The following is a 21,697-nucleotide window of genomic DNA, read 5'->3' on the forward strand; positions in this document are numbered from 1 at the left end:
CCTAATTTCTATTTTAATATAAGTGTAATTGTAAATATCATTTGACAGTTTCTTCAATTAAAGGAAAAAAAGAAGAAGTGAAGTATTATAACCTAATTTATTTTTTTAGTTTTTATTAATTTTCTTTTTATATATATTTGTTAAATGGAGTCATCTTCTACCACTATGGACAATAATGTCTAAATGTTTTTCTTCTTTTTTTTTTTTTTTTTTTTTTTTTTTTTTTTTTTTTTTTTTCTAAAATAGTTTTTTCTATAAGAAATCTATACCTTCCATTTTTTAAAATTTTAAAAAGTTAAATAATTCAATCAAGTATCTACCACTGAGCCTCCAACCCCGACCTTATTCTAGAACTATTTTACCTTACGCTCTTACAGACAAAACATAAATTTTTTTTTATTAAATAAATGCCCACTTTCAAATTTTTCTTTTTGTCGTCTCCTCAACGGTCTATTGAAATATTAAAATATTGAATAATAATAGAAGTATTAATTTCTACCAACAAAGTTTTTATGGTTATTTAATATAAATTAAAAAAAAAAAAATTCAAGAGGCAAGTAAATTAATGATATTTTATTCCATTTTTATTTCAGTTTCAGTTTTTTCTACGCCTGTTATTGGATTCATTTTTGGTATGAGAGTTGGCTTCAATTATGAGAGTTGGCTTCAATAATCTTTTTAAGATTCTAATTCATGAGATATGTGTTGAATAAAATGGTACATTTTGCATGAATTCTCACAAAGATAACACCAACGATGATGTTTTAAGCATGAATGGCAAATTATTATGATTCTTAAGAATTAAATTTGATGTGTATGAGCCTTTCGATTTAACCTAATTTGTATTTTAATATAAGTGTAATTGTACATATCATTTGACAGTTTCTTCAATTAAAAAAGAAAAAGAAAAAAAAAGTGATGTATTATAATTTCTACTCCTTCCAGAAATGAAGGCAAAGGCTCTGTTTGGTGGAGCTGTTCCGATCCAAAATTCCTTTTATTTAAAGGCCTTTGAAGAATACTTAGAAAAATGAATTTAAAAGAAAAAAACTGAGGATGCATTTTTTTAAAATTCCTTTAATAATTAACAAAGTTATAACTAGACAATTTTATCCTTCATAGCTACCCAAAATTTTTCACAAAGAGTACAATGATGGAGGTCATGTCTCTAGAGGCTGTTGGTAATGTGTAAATTTAAAAAACAAAAAAAATTGATGTGAGCACTTGTGTGCACCAATTAACAGAGACAAAAATACCTGAATAATTTCTTTATTAAAGAAAGAAAAAAGAAAAGAAGGGTGATTTAGGATAGTTTCTACATCTCCACGAAATAAAAAGAAATAATGGAAAATTGTTTTTAAAATATTGAAATGTGGGCTTAGTTACATTTACTTATTATTGCACTTAAAAATACATTTCAGTGAATATTATAGCAGAGACCAATAATTTAAAATTTTATACTCTAATATTCATTTCATAACCATATAATATCTCCAACTTGAAAGAGGAGGGGAGGAGTTTCACAGTAGGTATGGACAAAACTTATGTGACAAAAAAAAGTCATAGGTAGTAGTTTAAAGGCATTAATTAATTCTTTTTTATTTATTTATTTTTATAGCACGTGTATCAGTTCCATAGCACGTGTATCGAATCTCAAGAACTTATCTTCCGAATCCCTGCCAACGCTATACTCTCCTTGTCTTTACTTAACATACATGCTTAACTGTATGAATTATATTATCAAGATAAGTATATCATGTGTTATATATATATATATAGTTAATACCATGTTTATTGAAATAAAGGAGAGGCATGCTGGTACTGTGGTACAAAGTGACATATGACCCCAAAATACTACCCATTATAATGCTTTATAGAATAATATAAACTTTACAACTCGTTCCAGTTTTTGTGCCACTAAGTATAGGAGTCAAAATGAAATAAAACTAAGTATAATAAACACACATTATATATCATTAAAGTGACAATAAATATAATGATATTTGTATGAGAGTATGGACTGTATTTAGATTTTTAGTGTCACTTCCGTTTGATACAACTTTTGTTTCTTATTTTAGACAATAGAATTTGACTTGTGATATCGAAGCATCAACTTTGTAGTAATTCTATCCCAAATATTCAAACAAAAAAATTTTAAGTCAGCAATAACCTTGTGAATAAAATTTGTGATGGAACAAAATGTCACATATAATTTGTGATGAACAAAATCTGTCACACATTCATCATAAATCTCATGAATGAATTTTTTTTTACATTGTTGTGGACTTAAAAAAATTCAGCTAAATAACAAAAGTTATTCCTAATTTCCTAAATACCAATTGAACTATTTAAAGAATATCACATCCTCAATGCAAGAAATAGTGACGTTGGATGCTAATCATGCTATGGACCAACTCTCTCTCCCCAACTATTTCTCCAACCTCTGTCTTCGTCTGAGAAATCTAAAATAAAGTAGAAAACATGGAATTGTCTTTGCAGCAGCTTCTGGTTTGATCTGGTTTTTAGTTCCGAGGGTAGGAATGCGTTGATTTTCTTTTTTAAGTGTGTAATAAAAAGGGTACATTTGGGTTTTAAAAAGTTTCATTAAAACACTATTTTGGCTTCTAGGGTTTCTTAAAAAAGCATTTTGGAGGAACTGAGCATTTTCGAGAAACTAGGGAGTACCAGTTTCTCCAAAATGCTCTTCTAAAACTCAAGAACTCTTTAAAAAAAATTAGCCAAACACTACTCAAAACAACTTCCAAACTCAAAAAGCCAAGACCTGCATTTGAAAATAATAATAATAATTATTATTATAAAAAAAATAATCCTCTAGAAGTTGGTTGATATTTTTAACCATTTATCGGCCACTGTAACACTACTAACATTCTCAACATCCTTCAACTTGTAGACTGAGCATGGTGATATTAGTGAATGATTTGGTTGTAAATTTCTCAGGAATAAAAAACTAACTTTTTCAACAACTAAGTTGGCATCTTTGTATTTGTTTTCATTTTCAGGTTAAGTTATATTTAAAATAACCCTACTAGATAAGAAATACACTCACTTTGTTCCTTTAGGACTTGAACCCTCCACTTTTTCCTTTAAAAGGTGAGGAAGTACAAAGACTTGATATAAAACCGCCCAGATACTTCTTACCCTCATATTTGCCAGTTTTTTCAACCCATTATTTGTCTCTCATGGTAATCAATAATAATATTCCAATAGTCTTCAAATGGTAATCAATTATGTTAAATTCTCAACATGCATTTGTCACCAACAAAAATGACCAAAAAGAGAAAAGGAAGTGCGTATTTTCATCCACCCAAAAGAACTTCTTTTAAGGCCCTCATCATCAAATACCAACAGGATTTGTTTTTGTACAAGAGGTCATGGTTGCTAGTCAATCCAGATCCACGTTTCATTTTCTATGAAAGTTAATAACAGATAACCATACAATTTTTGTTTTATTTTATTTTTTCATTTTCAAATTCCGTTGTTTATTTTTATTTTTATTTATTTTTTATTTTTATCTTGGCAATGGTTAGTAGGTGGGGGCTCCAAAGGCCTGGACCCTTTAGCACTCGGGCAATACTCAATACTCACAGTACCTGTCTTTGTCATGTGATCTAAGCAGTCTGTTATATGAGAAAAATGTATACAACATTCTTCTAGACGATTCTGATTTTCAACAGCCCTTTCCGCCAAAGTAGAAGAAATACATGGAACACTAACAAACATGGGAAAAAAAAAAAAAATCAAGTTTTACAGGGGAAAAAAAATGTAAAAAATAAAGTTCACCTGCCGAAACATTTTAATATCCAAGAGGTAAGAGCAGATGAAATGAACTTCAGCCCCGTTGATCCACCAGGAAAGTAGGATACAACATAGTATGCCAGAGCAAGAACCTACAAGGATTGGTGAAACATCATTTTTAGCACCAGATTGAAACATCCATGGTATCCCATAATTTCTTCTTTTTCTTAACAGAATAACAGAAATGATTTTCACATTCCACTTTTATACACTTGCACTACACTTTCTTTTTCAATAAAAATAAATTAAACAATTGTACTTCAAAAACACTACCCTTTTTGAAAGGTGATTTTGTCGTATTCTGTATTAGAAACAATCAAGGGAAAGCCTACATAATGTCCCAAAAAAAAAAAAAAAACATAATGGAAAACCAAAAGATGCAAAAGTTATAGGAGGAAAAGAAAGCAAGAAGAAGAAGGTATAATAAGGGAAGCAAGAAGTTTGATACCTGTAGAACTGAGAAGAGCACGGAGAAAATGTAGCTATGTAGCACCATAGAAACATATATAGTACCCACCATACTGCCAATAAATCCCACTGTAAAAGGAAGTCTCTGTTGAGAAGGGCAAATATAATGAGAGAAGAAAGCGTGAGATATGTGAAATATAATTAACTTAAAGTAATCTGTAACAATAAACTGGTAATAAAAATATAGCTCAAATACCTCTTTTGATGACATGTGCGTTAACTGATTCTTTGGGCCTTTGAGTGCAAAGAACGACCCAATGATAAAGCCACATCCAAGAGTAAAGCAAATGGCAAATTTCTGAGGTACCAGCACCATGACTGGAAGGAACATGATAAATGCAATGGAAACAAAGAACACCCCAGTTGCTAGTAGTAAACCAAAATACATGAGGGATTTTCCTGAAGGGACATTACTAGTTGCAGACTGAAAGTTTCCTGGTAAGTCTTTCACTCCTTTTGAAACCCTGAACATGTATTAAACAAAAACGATATTACTGCCAAAAAGAATACAATCTTCATAATTAAATTAACAATGATGAAGATTTTCTCTCAAAAATTGACTAGTAATTCAGCCTCTGAGGAACACATTGAGATGAATCCAGGAATTTTGATTTAATAGATGATAGACATACGAAGAATACATTTAATAAAAGGTGAATTTTCTTAAAAGTTAAAAATGTTAGGAATTAAAAAACCATACAGATAATCCTTGAGTCCTTGACAGAAGCTAAACCCAAAAGCCCATGCACTTGCCCACAAGGCCCACAGAAAATCAGGGAACAATAGAGAACCAAAAATAATGTGTGGACATGCAACTATCACAGACAGTCACTCGAATAAATTTGTCACCAATGGTAGGCCAAAAAAGAAATCCAATTGCAGCCAATTTCAGGTTTGTAATTTTTTCTCTGATACTGTTACCACGAAGTAAGAATTTCTTTATGAGTAATGGTAATACTATCTTCTCACCATGCTGCAAATCAAGCAAAAAAGAAACAACTATCTACTAAATAAATTCTAAAACAAAATTTTCTACAAAATCCCTCATACTGTACCTTAAACAGAACGAATAGTTCTAGCATGGTAATAGCAGTAGCAATTATGTTAGTTATAACATAGGAAGATTCCCATATTTAGAGGAATGTTGTACATACCATCTTATTTATTGCATATCTTACTAAAAATGGCAACTCACTTGAATGTGTTGGGTTTCTTTATGAAGTACTTGCTTTATTTACAGTGTAAATTGCTGAGAAACTATCATGCATCTAGCTTGACCCAAAAGAAAGGGGCAAAGAAACTGTCTTGAGTCTCTCAAGTACCCTTATCACATTGATACACAGCTCATAACTAAAGGGACAATTTGGGTCTGGAATATCCTTTTATTTACTTATGGAACAAGGGGAGGGAAGGGGGCACGGAATTGCAATGTGAATATATATGTATGTATGTGTGTATATATATATATATAATATTTATATTTGGTATGAATGTGCTTAGATTAGAAAAGTACAGTAAACCTCTGTTTCAAAATAAAAACTTAACTTAATAGACGTCTAAAAGAACATAAGGCCCATTTAAGAGGATGAGCACAAAAAATGTATACGTGGAGATGGAGAAGAAAGGCAGCATCCTTTTGGGCCTCTCTAATGGACCAATGGTCCATATGGCAGAGTTACACGCTTGGGAGCTACTTCTAGTTTGGTTTGGTCGAGCCCACTTGGTTGAGATGCTTTTTCAGATAAGTCAGCTTTTTCATTATCAGAGGCGTTATTGTGCTTTATCAGATTCAGGGTAACTAGTAATCTTGTATCAGTTTGGAGTCTTTGGACTTCAAGTTAGTTGCTCATCACATGGTGCAGTGACAAAAGTTTATGATGCAAATGTAAGAACACAGGTTCAAGTCAGACGGCAGCCACTTCATGCAATTCTGCCAAAAGTTAGGTTTAAAATGAGTATGTCCCTCCCAAAACTCTTGATTAACAGTAACAGGAACCACATTGGGTAGAGTTTTGTTTTTCCGAATTGAAAGCCATGTTATTGATTTTTATCAAATCCTTTTATTGTTTGGGCTAAGTTGAATCTTTTTATAAAAAAATTGAATTTAAATAGTTTCTATTGGTGTTAACTATGCATCTATATAAGCAAGCCTTATGAAACCATTAAAAGAATGATCATCAAGAATTCCTTGTATATTGTTGCACTTTTTCAACAGTGAGAGTCTATTGTTCTCCATTAACCTCTTCTCTAGTCTCAACATTGTTGTGAAAAATAATACGCAATTTTCCAATAGTGAGAGTACATTGTTCTCCATTAACCTCTTCTTTAGTTTCTGTTGGTAAAAATAAATGCTTCATGTAACATTTAAGATATAACAATCCTTACACTAATATGTCATGAGATAATTAACAATATGATAAGAAATCATTAATTAAATATGCAACTTTATATTTAATTAAATATGCAAAATAAAATAATAATAATAAATAAAAAACCTGGACTAAGGCTAGTATTGGATACTATGTCCTTAAGACAGATTCTTTCCTTGCGTAGATTTTATTATATGTTTCTATTTAAGATATAAACAAGTAGATATTATACTAATAGTTGAGATATAATAAAATAATGTTACATACATTATTATATGATAATATGTTAAATATTAATGCGTTCAATATTATGTGAAATTGAAGCATATTATATAAGTATATTATTGAATTATTCAATATTGGTTGAATTATTTTAATTTTGTAATATGATATTATGAAGTATATGACATTACCTTAAACATGTGCCAACTAGAGGTGGAAAAAGGTACTTCGTTACTTTTATCAATGGTTGCACAAGATACTGTTATGTATATTTGCTATGAAGCAAAGATGAAACATTAGAAATGTGACACCATATGAATTATGGAAAAGTTGAAAACCTTTCTATAAATTCTTAAAAGTGTGGGGGTGTCTATTTAAGGTTGCAGATCCTACTCCTAAAAAAAGTGAGAGTGGACCTAAAATGTGATAACCTTGTAGGTGAGTGTATCATGGACGGGTGCAAGAGGCACTGACAGACTACCACACTAAGCGAGTTACAAGTGCACAGTCCCACACATAAAACCTTTGATAAGTTATGCTCATAATAGTATTGCATATCATTTTCTTATGCATAAATCATACAATGAAAATAAAGATGAGTTTAGAAGTAGTAAGAAGGTTAGAACGTCTAAATCTTTTATTCCTGATTTTCTAGCATGTTTATTGGAGAATAAGCCACAAAGTTTTAAGGAAGCAAATTCTTCTCTTGATTATTATTATTTCTTATATTAATTATGTGATATAATTAATCATGTGATATAATATGAAACTATATTGTTATACAAGTTTAATATTATTTTTATAAATGTTAACTTTTATTTGATACTATAATATTGAACTATGTAGTTGAATTACATAGTGTGCATAATAATTTAATTTTACAATATAGTTAATGTGTGATATTATTTACTTTATATATGAATTCATGACTAGTTTGTGTATTAATACAACAAACAAAAATTGACTAGTCTAACTATATCAATTCTCTTAATAGTCAAAGAAAAAAGATCTATACTAGTGTTTAAGGCATGTATAGTTGTGAATGGGCTGACTAAGAGAAGATTTTCCAATAACTTTAATGGAAAATGTTATGCATACACTAAGCAAATATACCGAGACAAGCTAAATCAAGCTAGTTAGCTCTAGTGTACAATTTAGCTAAAAGCTAAAATGTTATTGAGTTGCAAACTAGTTAGCTTAGCTATAAGTTAAAATGATTAATGAGGTGCACAGAACCTAAGAGGAAGATGAAAATCTGTTAGTTGGTTCTTGCTTTCTACTTGGTAGTAAAAAATACGAGGGTGATAAATAGCCATTTTAGCCATAAGCTATTTGAGTTATACATCATATCTGCTCATGTAAGAGTGAATAATACTACTTGTAAAATAGTAGTTTTTGAAGAATATTTTTCAAAACAAATTACTCTACTACCAAGGTAAACTACTTAGTTAAGTGTGTACTAAAGTTAAGAGCTACTATAATTGATAACTAAGCAAACTTAACTTCAAGCTAGTGGTAATAGAAGAGAAGTGGGTGCTCATTATAAACTAGTAGTAATTAATGAGAAGAGTGTGCTTAATCTAAGTTAGTAATGAGAGCTTAAAAACTCACTTTTAACTAGTAATGATAGTTGAGAAGTGAGTGCTTACTTTGTGGTGATGTATCTAAAGCTTAAACAATAAGTGAGTTATTTGTTTAAATGATTGAGTTATGTGATGTGCGACACATGAAATGTTATGACATGTTAATATGACTGACTTAACATGAACCTAAACATGGATAACTCAATTTATAAATACAAGAGATGTAGAAGCAAATATTAATTAAAGCCTATTGTAATTAATATCTCTAGCATTAATTCACAGTAAAGTCAGTGACATATTATAAGAATAAGCTAGAAATAAAGTGAATACATATGCACTAGAGACTGTTATGCATGCTTGTTAAGAAGCGAATATAGAACCTTGGAAAGGTAGATGAGGTGAAATATTTAATATATGGTATTTCAAAAGTTGGAAAACCATAAGAAATATATCATATATAAATTTCAGGATTATCCCAAAGTTGTGGGGGGATATTGTCCATAGATGAAATTTGCTATGAGTTACCTCACCAAATAAGAAATACTTATAAATGTAGGGTTCTTAATCCTAAGAGATTTTGGATAGAACCAAAAATCATTTATAGTATTATAAGAATAGTGCCTGTTGTTTCTTATGAGAAAAATATTATGGAACAACTAGAAGAGTTCTTTTTCCAGCAGAAGAGCTGAGTTATTTGTTCTAATTGAAGAGTAAAGTGTGCAAGCTTATAAGTCATTGAGTGGATTAAAGCTGGTACCAAGACAATGACATAAATGTGATGTATAAGTCATTGTATGCCTTACAAAAATTAATGATATACTAATTAGTATATTTGATATGAAAGATTTAACATCTGATAACACAGTATATTCTCAATAGAGTGGGATTGAGATAATACTAGTTATGATAACAAAAGCCTAGCTAACTTTTGTAGATGTAAATCTCAAATATAAATACAAGTCAAAGTATATCATTGGTTAAGATTGCAAGGCATCTTAATAACTGTGTTTAATTACACATTTTCAATCCAGGATTGGATCACTGAAAAACAATAAATTGGGTAGTTGAGATACACTCTAAATCCAATATTACATAGATCGAGGTATCTAACTAAATTGAAGGTGTAACAGTGATACAATCTGGATATGGGATATTAAAGACTTCAAATCCAAGAGTGGATATGTCTTTTATATTAAAAGTGTAGTTGTATATTCTTCATATAACTCAAAGTTAGAAACTTTGAATAAATCAAATAGGAAAGTCAATAGACTTCACCTAGAGGACATTTCAAAGTAAGTTTACACCTGTGCCACTAAAGAAAATAATTTTAGGGCACAAAGTATACAGTTGCTCTCACCTAGAGAAATCTCTGCAGAGTGTAATATTTCTAAACACAACCTTGTGGCCACATATAAAATTGATGGTTGTACTAGAGAGCAATTGTACAGATCATCGAGGGGAATGGGATTAAAAGCTGAAAGCTAAAAAAGTCACCTTAATGGAAACCCAACCTAGTTGACTGGAGATCCCAAGATCTAGGTTCAAAGGGACAACATAAATTCTGAGTGACTCACCAGAAGCACTGGGAAGATATAAATCTTCTGCCCATTTCTGTGATGAGACAGTGCTACCTACAGCGAGGATTAGGATAAGCTACGCTTTTAATGACTCTTATACCTTGAAAATTCAAGTGGGGTATGGTACGATACTCTTAATAAGAAGTCACCTATATGAGTGTGAAGTAGGGCCGCTTCTATGAGAACTATAAAGGCTAAGTTTTCTGGAGCACTCATTGAATACCAGGACTTGTTCAGGGCCAAAATGAACACAACAATGAGAACCAACTTTGTGAGGAAAACTACTGTGTGTTTGTTATTGTCTTGATTTACACAAACGGCTGAACAGTTCAAGACATCGTGTTCACTGGTTAGCCAGTAAATCCGATAGCAATACACTAGGGAAGGTTCAAAGCCAAAAGCCACCTATCCTGATGCAGTAACTTTTCGACTATACTCTCTCTAGTGTCTGCACGATCATCTTTTGCATTTTACGCAAATTTCCATTCATGTGGGGAATTGTTGGAAACGGGGGCATTAAAAACTTAAACTTTAGATGAGGTTTGGAATAGATTCCGCTAATAATTTTTTACGGATCTCTAGACGAGCGCGTGTCTCTCCGCAAGGAGATGAACGTAGTATATTTACTTTTTCAAATCCGTTTCCGGGTGAATGAGAAATTAGCTCCAAAGTGTGGTGTTTTGATAAGCCTAAATGGGTATGCAAAATGTGGGAAGTGTTTGGCCCACATGGAAAAAAATGTTGAAACTAATTGAAATTTAAATAAGTCAAATTTGGGCTTGGGCTCGGGCCTAATTGTAAAATCCAATTATTCTTTTTACTAAATGGAATCTTGGATTGGGCCTTTAATTTTGGGCTGGGCTTATTTAAATAGGTGGTTAGTTTTTGAATTTAAATTAAAAGTTAGTTTTTTTTTTTTTTTTCAAAGGGTTGCATCTATATCTAAAGGGTAGCATCTATTTTTCAAAGAGTTGCATCTATTTCTAAAGGGTTGCAACTCAAAACCAATAGACATAACTATTCATGTGAACCATTGCAACCTATTGGAATGGATGTGTCCATTGGTGAACAGACACCATGTGAACCATTGCAACCAATTGGAATGGATGTGTCTATTGGTGAACAGACACCATCTGAACCATTACAACCTATTGGAATGGATGTGTCTAGTGGTGAATAGACATCATGTGAACCATTGCAACCTATTGCAATGGTTGTGTCCAATGATGAAGAGACGTACCCAATCCGAAAAGGCATTTCTATTTCTATAAATACCCCCCTTTGGATCATTTGCTTTTGATTCATTTTTCATTTTCTTCTATCTCCCTCTCTAAACTTGAACCCAACTCAAGTGGGTTCAAACCATAGGTTAAGTGGTCCGAACCACTTAGACTCTAATCCAATTTCATCGAACCATATTAAGATTGGTCCGAACCATTTTGAGTCAGAGAGAGTATTACACGGAGGAGGTTCGCCGTATCCATGAGTTTGTAGTGCTGCTACTGGTATGTAGACTGTTGTATCCTGGGAGATAGACGCCACTGAGTCCGTAAGCACTATAGCAGGGCGAATCTGTCTTAAGGACATAGTATCCAATACTAGCCTCGGTCCAGGTTTTTTATTTAGTATTATTATTTTATTATTTTATTTTGCATATTTAATTAAATATAGAGTTGCATATTTAATTAATGATTTCTTATCATATTGTTAATTATCTCATGACATATTAGTGTAAGGATTGTTATATCTTAAATGTTACATGAAGCATTTATTTTTACCCACAGTTTCAACATTGTTGTGAAAAATAATAGCCACAATCGGCCCCTTAAATAGCCTTTATATATCCCTAAACCAGAAACCTTTAATCCTAAAAACATAACCCTAAATTAGCCCATCTTTCTTCTTATCCATGAATCACTTGTTTATTTCTAGGCTTCTAACCCTGCAGTGCACGAGCAATAACCACAACCAATCTTCAATTAGCATATCCCCTTCATTCCTACAACCCAAATCCTAATTTATCACACCTCTATCGACATAAAATCTTGATTTTTTCCTCCCTCAACATTTTTTCCATAACATTTGTGTTCTAACTCAACATTTAAATTAGCCATAAACACCAACTAATTTCAACCGTATTCCATACTCAAGCTCTAATCTTATCTTGCCCACCATAAACCCCTAAGCCCTAGCCACCATATAAGTTAGACACATAACCTGAAGCAATTTAAACTGCAAGCATTTCACATAACCTGAAGTAATTTAAACTGCAAGCATTTCGTATGCACCATATACTCAGTGTGAAGAGTTAAAATAGGCATATCTATATGTGTGTGTAACCTCTAATTCTGTTGATAATCGTGCCCTCCATCACAAACACAATTACAAGCATAATCGTATATTCTCACAACATTTGAATTAAACGCATGCCTATATATATAAGGGATGTAGAATGGAGAGAGAAGAGTGAAGGAGCTTACACGTTGAAAGTGCCGGTGACGGTGTCGTTGGCGGACCTGACGGCGGATTCGAGATCGAATACTCCAGGCGTGGTGGTGCTCTCTTCTGAGGCTTTTGAGGCTGCGTATGAGTTCCAATCGGAGAGCAGAGACGACGACGTTTGCAGCTCTTGTTGTGGTCCACCATCGTCGTTACTGCCCTGTGAAAACCACTTGTGCATTGTTATCAGTACTACTGCTTCGAACACTTAACTGTGAATCAAATTCGAACAACAGCAAAACCGAGAAGGATCGAATCAACGATAGTCGAAGGCCTCGCCGAGACTGTGCGCTCACCTTATTAATGGCATCTCAGTGTGTACGAACTCGTTTGGTGAATGATGGAAAATTAGAAGGAAAGGAAAGGTAGGACACTGACCCATCCACCTCCAGATTTGGTAGAATTCCAAGGATTCCACCAATAATAGAAGTTGGGCAATTACCAATTTGGGTCATTGGCTCCGAGTCTCTCAACATTGTTCACTTCCAAAATTTTTACTCATTACTCTCTTTTATTTTGAGTAATTTAAATTCATTTTTTTATATTATCATTTTTTATATTATCATTACTCTCATATTAAATATTTAGGGTCAAGTGCAAAAAACACCCTATAGTATGCTTATAGTACATATTGCACCCCTCCCGTACAAAAAACACCCCTAAACTATGCCATTTGTATAAATAGGTCCTATTTATAAAAATTGAACTAAAATGCCCTTAGCAACACATTTTATAATATATATATATAATATATTTTGTGAAATGACTAACAAGGGTTTGACCCTTCTTCTTCTTCTTCATCTTGGTGCTAACCCAGGACGTCCATCGAGAGTTTGTTCTGGCGTTAACTCTTTAAGGAAGTGATGGCGGTACCACACTGAAAGTAAATAGAGGGCCTACGATGGAGAAGGGGCTTCATCCAGCAGAGGGGTAGAGCTCGAGAAAGGTAATGCTTGGCTTGCTTCGTTATGTCGGTAGTTGTAAGATTGGTAGTTACAGAGTGGGAATTTTTTTTTTTTTTTAGAATTTGGGAATAGGAAAGGCAATGGTCGGAATCGGAAGAGTCAGAAAAGCGGGAGGGTAAGAGAAACGGGGAGAGCCCGTTCTCGCCACCATCCTTGTCGCCGGCCTCAGTGAGTTACCGCTGCGGTTCACGCCGAAAATTTCAGCATCAGGTCGGATATTTATTTCCGCATCAGGCCGGAATAAAGAAGCAAGCCAAGCATTACTGCCCATGAAATTTATTCCCGCAACAGCCGAAAATTCAGGCCGAAATTTATTCCTGCATCAGACCGGAAATTTCAGTTCTCAACCCATCGCCGGAAATTTCATTAGTTCATGAAATTTTAAAAAAAAAAAAAAAATGAGAGATACGTATCATCTCCTCATACGAGTAATTTTTTCAAATTGAATTTATTAGCAAATTGAATTTATTAGCCAAAGTTGATGTAAAAGCATGGTCCATCATATCATATAATAGCAAATTAATAACATAAATTTATATTTTGTTTAAATGTAATAAAAATATTTTCTATTGCGTAGGCTGGACCTGCTGGTGTGTTCACACGCATGGAAGTATTTTCATCCATACACCGCAGGCCACTGTCTCTCTCTCTAGATTTGAACACAATCAAACAGTTCATCAATGCAGCTCAAATAACAGTACCTATAAGCATTGGTTGTGAATTATATTGCAAATGTGCTGGCAGACACAGCTCATGTAATTTTGATTACTAAGCACGAGTACAGGAGAAAAAAAAATGGAGGAGTTGACATTTAAGAATTTACATTACCAGTTTTGCCTCTTTGTTTTCGTTTAGGTTCTCTTCAAACTCATTCAGTTGATTCTTCCTTTGAGTTTTCCATAATCCAAATGTGTTGCAAGTCCAATGTAGGAGCCCCAATGTATCGCCTTGCCAACCCGGCAACTCCTTTGGAGAAAGAAAAAAGGTTAAAAGAGAAAACAGAAAATGAGTTTAGGGGCATTTTTAGAAGAGTAAAAAGGTAAAATAGGCATTATATTAATTGAGGGGTATTTTCGCACAAATTAAAAAGAATAGGGGTGTTTTTTACACACGTTTTTAAATATGGGGTAAAAGTGCTATGAAATGTATATTTCATGGTGTTTTTGCACTTTCCCCTGAATATTTGTGAATTAAAATTTTCAAAATAAACATCTAATATGAAACTGAAATTGAAATAGTTTCACTTTTGCCTTTTCTTTAGGCCCATTGAATAATATTGTGTCATACCATCAATTAAAAATAAAAATTGAGTTCTTATGACTATTTTTTTTTTTTAACACTCTTATGACTAATTGACTTATTGCCTTTTCGTAGGTTAGTTTCTTAAGTTAGAATTCCTCTCAAACAAAAACTACTAGTAAATTTTTTAAGAAAAAATAATTGAAGATAGAGAACTAGATGGAGAAATTAAACAATGACATGGACCGGAGATCAGTTTTTATTTTTATTTTCACGCATGTAAATATTGTGATAAATGTAAAGGATATAGATGATTGTAGTAGTACTCATTAGAGATAAAATAAAATAATTGATTAAGATATAAGTTCGGTTAGATGAAAAATAATGATAAAAAATGAAAGGGAATTAGTAACGGAAACAGTTTTCTGTTATAAAAAAATTCTATTTGGTTTTATTTTTTGAAATTTCAGTTAAAAAAAAAGAGGTTATTTTCAGAGAATTATAATAAAAAATTCTGAGTTCTTGATAACTGTTTTTAAAGTTACAAATCAAACAGGCCTAAATTTCTAACATGCATTTGGATTGGAGAATTTTTTTCAAGAAAGGAGTTGGAAAGCCATTTCATGGTTTGAATAGAATAAAAATTAAAAGAAATTGTTATGATTTACTTAAATTATCTTTATTTTATTTTAAAAGGATAACATATCTAAATATTTTTGGTCTTTTTTTAAAGAATAAAAACTATATAAGAATCTAAACAATTAATTTTATAAAACATACTCAGAGATGCACACCATTATACTACTCCTATAGAAAGTTATACTTTAGATTATGTCAAAATATCTTATGCCTATTCAACTCCCATGGAGGCATAGCAAGTAACATTGCTTTATGGAAATCTTGTATCATTTTCTGCTTCCTTTGACGAATATATATTTCATTATAATACAGTCGATTCCAAATTCATAGACAAATGTATTTGCACACCAACTAGATACATATGTTTCCACCAGCAATAGGTAGGAATTCTAAATCTAAATAAAGAATCTTAGCATCCAAAGTAATCTATGAGACCGAAAACACAAAGGTGCAAATAAATCTGGGTATTTAAGCAAACTCTGAGTAGACAATATATAACAAAGATGAAATCATAAAACTTTCAAGAGCTGCACTTCAAATATCAATGGCTCCTTTGCATGGGACAAAAGGCTACGTCGAGGGCCGAACTGCAGAACCATAAAATAACAATATGCATAAGATATGTGGGTTACTTAAGTTTAAATTAAATGGAAGTGCAAGCAAGGAGAGGCTCCTCTCTCAAAGGAGAGACCAACAAGGTTCAAAGAAATAGTCCACCGGACAACAAAAGTTCAGGAATTTTTAGAAAGAAAATGGAGAAATAATAATGGGAAAACCTCATCAGGGATTGGGCTTAGGTTCTCATTAATGTATCCCACCGAAGGAGGTATCAATGCTCTTCTCTTCCCTGGAAAAAATAAATCCAACGAAGTTTGAAAATTTGAAGCATTCTAGAGTTGTGCCTATTATTAACTACAGTTGTGCCTTTCTGAAACAAGTTCGTCAAGACCAGTTGTACATCTGTCATCACGAGTAAGAACATACCTCCAACCTTCATGCCAATAAGTACATCCTTCAGGCCCTTTATTATCTGTCAAATGGTATTATTTGTAAATGAATTAACAAGGAAAAGGAACACACAAAAGGGGGACAGATGACCAGTGTAGCAAGTATTTCAAGTTACCACATGCCAGCACTGTGGGAATCATCTACTTTCTCCCACCCTCACCAAGACAAAAAACACACACACACAATGAAAATGATGATGATGATGTAGAAGAAGAGAACCATATACTACCCAAAAAACTCCAAAAATATTCTAGAGACGTTGTATTCCCCATTTTAACCGAAAATAACAAAGAACTTATGATCATCATTTAACTACAGCTTTTCCGTAGAACCCTCTAACCCCCGAGAGGACAACATACTACTCTCATTCCAAGTGTTCCACATAACAGACAATGGAGCTATCTCCCAAATTCTCCTAACCCTTTTCCACTTGCAAGCCTTTATTTATTTATTTTTTTTAAAAGACTCACAAGCCTTCCTCCAACATACTATCAAATCCTTTACCATTCATGGTAAGACCCTAACATTGGCACTATGACACCCTTAATTCCCACAATTAAGAAGCAAATGATTATACTCCCCACCCCCAAACATCCTCTTCACACATGCAACATGCACTATGTCACGATCCATAAGAATGCTCCATGACTCCATACTCACAATCACGAAGCAAATGATTTACACTCTCCCCCAAACTCTTACAGATAGAATACCATCCATAAGCATCTACTTTCTCCTCCTTAGATTATTACTAGTTTAAACAGCTTCCAAAGCTGCCTATTACAAAACATTGACAACAGAGTATAATAAGATTCACAGGCAGTCTTACAATCTCGACTGCCCTTCCAAGTGGATAGATTCCTCCCCATCCCTCTAATATTACGTCCATATGGTAATTCAAGCAAGGCACCTACTGATTCCAAATACCAATACTGGAAGCTCTTCTGAAAGTAGAAATTCATCACTCCATGAAGAGAAAACCAATGTGACTTCAGATGGAGTCCAATTAAGTAAGACAAGCAAAAAAACCAATACAAGTGAGTTAAAGGGCGTAAGACTGTAGTCTTATATACTTATAATTGTATGCTACTGCAGTCTTTCACCACTTTAGGAACCAAGCTAGCACTATTAATCACTCTCAAGGAAAATTTGACAGTAGCCAAAAATTCACATCTGGTTAGTGTTTTCGACAATTTGACCGTTAGGAAAATATTGAAATCTCTTAACTCTTTATGTTTCTCTTTCATGTTTAACCCCATGGATTCTAGACAACAGCCTTCATGAGACGGTTACAAATGGAATCTTTACTTTCCCTTTGGGCATTCTTCCTACTACCTTTGACTGGACCCACCTGTGTCAGGTTTTTATTTTGCTTTTTCGTCTGCCTTTCTATTCTGTCCTCCACATTGATTCATGGACCGAACAACATTTTCTCTTTCCAATCCTCATTTTTTTTTCACCAAAACTGCAAACCTCACAGTTATCAAATCAACCTCCTATCAAATATACCTGGACTTTATCAATCAAATCTTTTAATGTATCAACTACCTTGCACATAAGGTTTTTGCTTTGCAATCTGGTCTACAGGCTCGTAAAGGCAATACAGACTTGGTAAGAAGACATAATAAGTTACTTTGTTAAGACATAATATAGTACTTTATAGAGACCATATCATTAACCCCTTGTAGCTAACAATGGTCCACTGTTAGAGCTAGTAATGATGACCACAGTAATGGCAAGGCATGATTACAATTAATGCTCCTTATTTAACTCTGGCTAATATTAAAATTCCTAACCAGGTCAGAAATATTCAGAATAAAATGTGTACAAAGATTTCAGTTGCCCAAAAGAAAACCGGGAAGGAAAAAAAAAAAAAGAATTCAACACCAATTCCCCAAGCTCTTAGGAGACTAACATGGTTAACAAAAAGGTTGTTCAGGCTCTAACATGAGAAAACAAAACATAGCTAACCTGCTTCTCATCAAGAGGAAGTACAATGGGACTGCTTTCTCCACTGAATTGATCCACAGTGCTACATGAAAATACAATATAAGTCAAGCTCAAGAATGAATTCTATATGACATGATGAGCAGGGCTGGCTGGCTAGATACAACTAGGCAAAAGTTAGGAGGTCTTTTAATATTTTATATATGAACCTATTAGAACTTTGAAAGACTAAGAAAAGACAATAAAAAGTGAGAAGTCCAGAATAATAAGAAAAACGTATGAGAAAAGAGAAATGGTGAAGTAGAATATACTTTAAATTCATTAGAATACATTTTTTCTTTTTTTGGAAGTTCATTCATTAGAATACTTATTTTAAAGTAATCTAATATATACTTGACCTTCATCAAGTTTTGTGGGTCCACATCAAATACCTTGAGATAATTTAAACCTGCAATAGGTTCTGCATAAGAGAAATACAATGAGTCCTTTTCCCATGTGAGGCCTTAGGCAATTGCTTGATTGCCAAGTGAAAGAGACGGCCCTGGTGAAGGGGTAATTTTCAAATAGTTTATGGGCAAGAAAGTAGACTAGAAATTAAGAATACTATTTAAGATGATAAAAAAATGCAAACTGCACAAGTTTAAGTTGGGACCAATGGTTCAAGGAATCATAGTTTCATGTACTCTACATGATGTTTAATAAATCACAAAAAATAAAATAAAATTACCTATGCACAAAATATCCATTTGACCGCCGGCAAACATAATTAACTTCAACCAAATCTCCTTCACGAGCCTCTGGTCCTTCCCCTTCAACAATATCTTGAAAAAGGAATCCAGAAAGTCAGCACAAAATTCAGCATTCATACACAAATGAGGAAAAGGGCTAGGAAGAGTTTGAGTTCTATGTTGTATATGTGGCAGAAAGACAAGACATATTCCCATTAGTGGCTAGAGAAACAGCTATCAAGGATTCAAGGGTCATTTAAAATTTACTGAAATTTTGAAGATAAAGAGATGGATTAGGTTGAATAATGTGATATCAGTTAGCCACATTCAAGAGATAATTAACCTATTTTTGTGATATGTCATTAAGTATTCATCTTAATAGTTCAATATGATAAGACTTTATCAAGTTGTTTACCTCAAATGACAAGTATATAAATTCAATTATGTTAAATGTGGAACATGAAGAAAGTTCTACCTTGTATCCTCACTCCATTACCAAGCTTCTGGGTCCTGTGATGCTTCAAATCCGAAATAACAATGACATATAAGAACTACGGACAAGAATAATCAATGAACCTGAAACTAATCCTCCTTTCTTCCAAGCTGAGGGGGAAAACACACACACGCACAAACACACACAGCATTTACCGAATTACTTCAGGTTCCTTCATCTCTTGCATTGGTGCGGCCAGAACAGGACAAGAATTTAGTAGGACAGAATTGAATCCCAGAAACTGCAAAAGCGACCTTCTTGGCAACTTTTTGACTATCAGGGAAGGGAATCTGTTACCCAAGTTCTTAGCCACAAAAATCTTTGATTGCTCATTGTGCATGCAACTGGTATCATGCAAAATTTACAGTCAGGTATTTTAGGGGATATGTCCAAACTCCAAAATACCATTCATAGTCATCAGTAAAACTAAATTTTCTAGGTCAAGTTTGAAATGACAATTTATGTGATAAAGACAAACAAGTTGATTTATACTCCTTATTTATTGTGATCATATTTAAAAACTAGAATCTATGCAGCGATATAATTCCAGTTTCGTAACAACCTTTTTGGCAACCCTTGCTTTTCGCAGTTATTTCAACTAGAAAATGAAAATTGATGTTTTTGAGATGCATAATTCATGAAAACCAGTGTAACATAGTTGATTGATAAAGAAATCCAAATTGGGCATCTTAGTTTATCTTCTTCTTCGAATTCATTCAAGTAAGGGTGATTTTGTTACAATCACTCATACTTAAGAAAACAAAGAAAACACTTTTCTTCACTATTTCAAATTACATCCTCCAAATAAATGTAATGCGAGCATATTTTATCCCATTAAGAAACCAAATAAATGAATTTCAATCCCAATTATTTCAAGCTTCTAAAAACATGAATGGAGCTAACCATATTACTTCTACTTCCCTGGTGGATGGAATAATAATAAGCTGTTAAATGGTTAACTTTCAGCGTTATATTTAATCTGAAAACCATATATTGGAACTTTATGAGTTCACTGAACCCTTTCCAAGTGGTGCACAAACAAACTAATACCAATATTTAAAAAATAGTTAAATCATACTTATTAAAAAAAAAAAAAAAAAAAAAAAAAAAAAAAAAAAAAAAAAAACCGGAAAAGCATGTTTACCTTGGAGATCTGAACGCGCCTGGAAATTGGATAAGGAATTGAGAAGAAGGAGCTTCCATTGAGTTCCCAAACGAAGAGTCTTCAAGAGTTGCAGGTTATTGTAACAAGGGATAAGAACGGGACTGCTTGAAATTGTGTATGTAACTCTTTCTGGCCCACATCGTAGATGATAACCGCTCATTTATTATTGATGTGTGAGAGTTTATTTCGCGCCATGATCAAGCTGGCCGTACCCATTGAATCGGGCAGGAATCACCAGTAGTTTTGAACCGTCCGATCAAGAAATAGAACCTCGCCCTTAACTAATCTTTTTTTTTTTTTTTTTTTTTTTTTTTTTGGGTTAATTTAATTTCAGTGACACCTCATGTTTGTTTAAATATCACATGTAGATATCCTTCGAAAATAAGTATGACTTAAACCCAAATCCCTTTTCCGTCTCCAATACCGTTAAAAAGCTGTGAATGTATATATTTTACCCTCATTTTTTTTAGGATAATGCGTAGCTACTCACCGGTGAGTAGTTTTGTGTGTTCTAATAATAATTTACCACATCAGCTTTAATTAAAAAATAACTCACTATTATTCAATGGTTGATTCAAGAAAATACAGGATAGTGTGGATTATTTTTTTATTAAAACTGATGTGATAAATTATTATTGGAACACACAAGGTGTGAATAGGGTGAAGCTACTCACCGGCGTATTATCCTTTTTTTTATGGGAAAATTACATATAAATGGAGTCAAAGTTCCATATTTACTTAGAGACTGAGTCAAAATTCCATATTTCTCTAAAATGGATTGCTGAGGTGGCACATGGTTTTTTACTGTTTAGAAAATTGTGGTGCCTAAAATGCCCTTCCCTAACAAAAAAGTAGTACCTTCAGTGCAAAAAAGTAGTACCTTCAGTTCAAAAAAGTAGTACCTTCGGAAAAAAAGTAGTACCTTCGCGGGTGTTTAAAAAACATGGTACCTGGACGCCAAAAAGTAGTACCTTCAGTT

General features: G+C 33.0%; 2 protein-coding genes across 3 annotated transcripts; both read right to left on the bottom strand.

The window, feature by feature from the left end:
• Positions 1-3,625: 3,625 nt before the first annotated feature.
• LOC132308325 (protein transport protein SFT2-like) lies at positions 3,626-12,950 on the bottom strand. The gene is made up of 4 exons (XM_059806375.1): positions 12,516-12,950; positions 4,481-4,748; positions 4,265-4,369; positions 3,626-3,908 (listed from the first exon to the last, which is right to left on the bottom strand). Exons 1-4 carry the CDS (start codon positions 12,713-12,715, stop codon positions 3,798-3,800), a joined length of 684 nt encoding a protein of 227 aa, XP_059662358.1. The 5' UTR covers positions 12,716-12,950; the 3' UTR covers positions 3,626-3,797.
• A 2,676-nt stretch (positions 12,951-15,626) lies between these two features.
• LOC132308326 (peptidyl-prolyl cis-trans isomerase FKBP16-1, chloroplastic) lies at positions 15,627-20,893 on the bottom strand. Of its 2 annotated transcripts, XM_059806377.1 has the most exons (8): positions 20,698-20,846; positions 19,709-19,897; positions 19,536-19,570; positions 19,060-19,153; positions 18,357-18,417; positions 16,362-16,407; positions 16,154-16,224; positions 15,627-15,964 (listed from the first exon to the last, which is right to left on the bottom strand). In XM_059806377.1, exons 1-8 carry the CDS (start codon positions 20,754-20,756, stop codon positions 15,887-15,889), a joined length of 633 nt encoding a protein of 210 aa, XP_059662360.1. In that variant the 5' UTR covers positions 20,757-20,846; the 3' UTR covers positions 15,627-15,886. The 2 variants fall into 2 exon arrangements, with proteins under 2 accessions (XP_059662360.1, XP_059662361.1); XM_059806378.1 differs by lacking the exons at positions 19,536-19,570; positions 19,709-19,897 and having other exon boundaries at positions 20,698-20,893.
• Positions 20,894-21,697: the final 804 nt, after the last annotated feature.

The sequence above is a fragment of the Cornus florida genome, unplaced genomic scaffold, assembly GCF_030987335.1.
Source record: "Cornus florida cultivar Cherokee Brave unplaced genomic scaffold, ASM3098733v1 CherokeeBrave_3.0.0_Hap2_Chr05, whole genome shotgun sequence".
Taxonomy (NCBI): domain Eukaryota; kingdom Viridiplantae; phylum Streptophyta; class Magnoliopsida; order Cornales; family Cornaceae; genus Cornus; species Cornus florida.

Coding starts and splice junctions, on each gene's coding strand:
- LOC132308326 (XM_059806377.1), bottom strand. CDS start 20,756: ATGGAAGCTCCTTCTTCTCAATTCCTTATCCAATTTCCAGGCGCGTTC. Junction 19,154..19,535: donor TAATGGAGTGAGGATACAAG/GTAGAACTTTCT, acceptor TCCTTTTTCAAG/ATATTGTTGAAGGGGAAGGA. Junction 16,225..16,361: donor TATTGGCATGAAGGTTGGAG/GTATGTTCTTAC, acceptor TATTTTTTCCAG/GGAAGAGAAGAGCATTGATA.
- LOC132308325 (XM_059806375.1), bottom strand. CDS start 12,715: ATGCACAAGTGGTTTTCACAGGGCAGTAACGACGATGGTGGACCACAA. Junction 4,370..4,480: donor CGCACATGTCATCAAAAGAG/GTATTTGAGCTA, acceptor CCTTCTCAACAG/AGACTTCCTTTTACAGTGGG. Junction 3,909..4,264: donor TGCTCTTCTCAGTTCTACAG/GTATCAAACTTC, acceptor CAATCCTTGTAG/GTTCTTGCTCTGGCATACTA.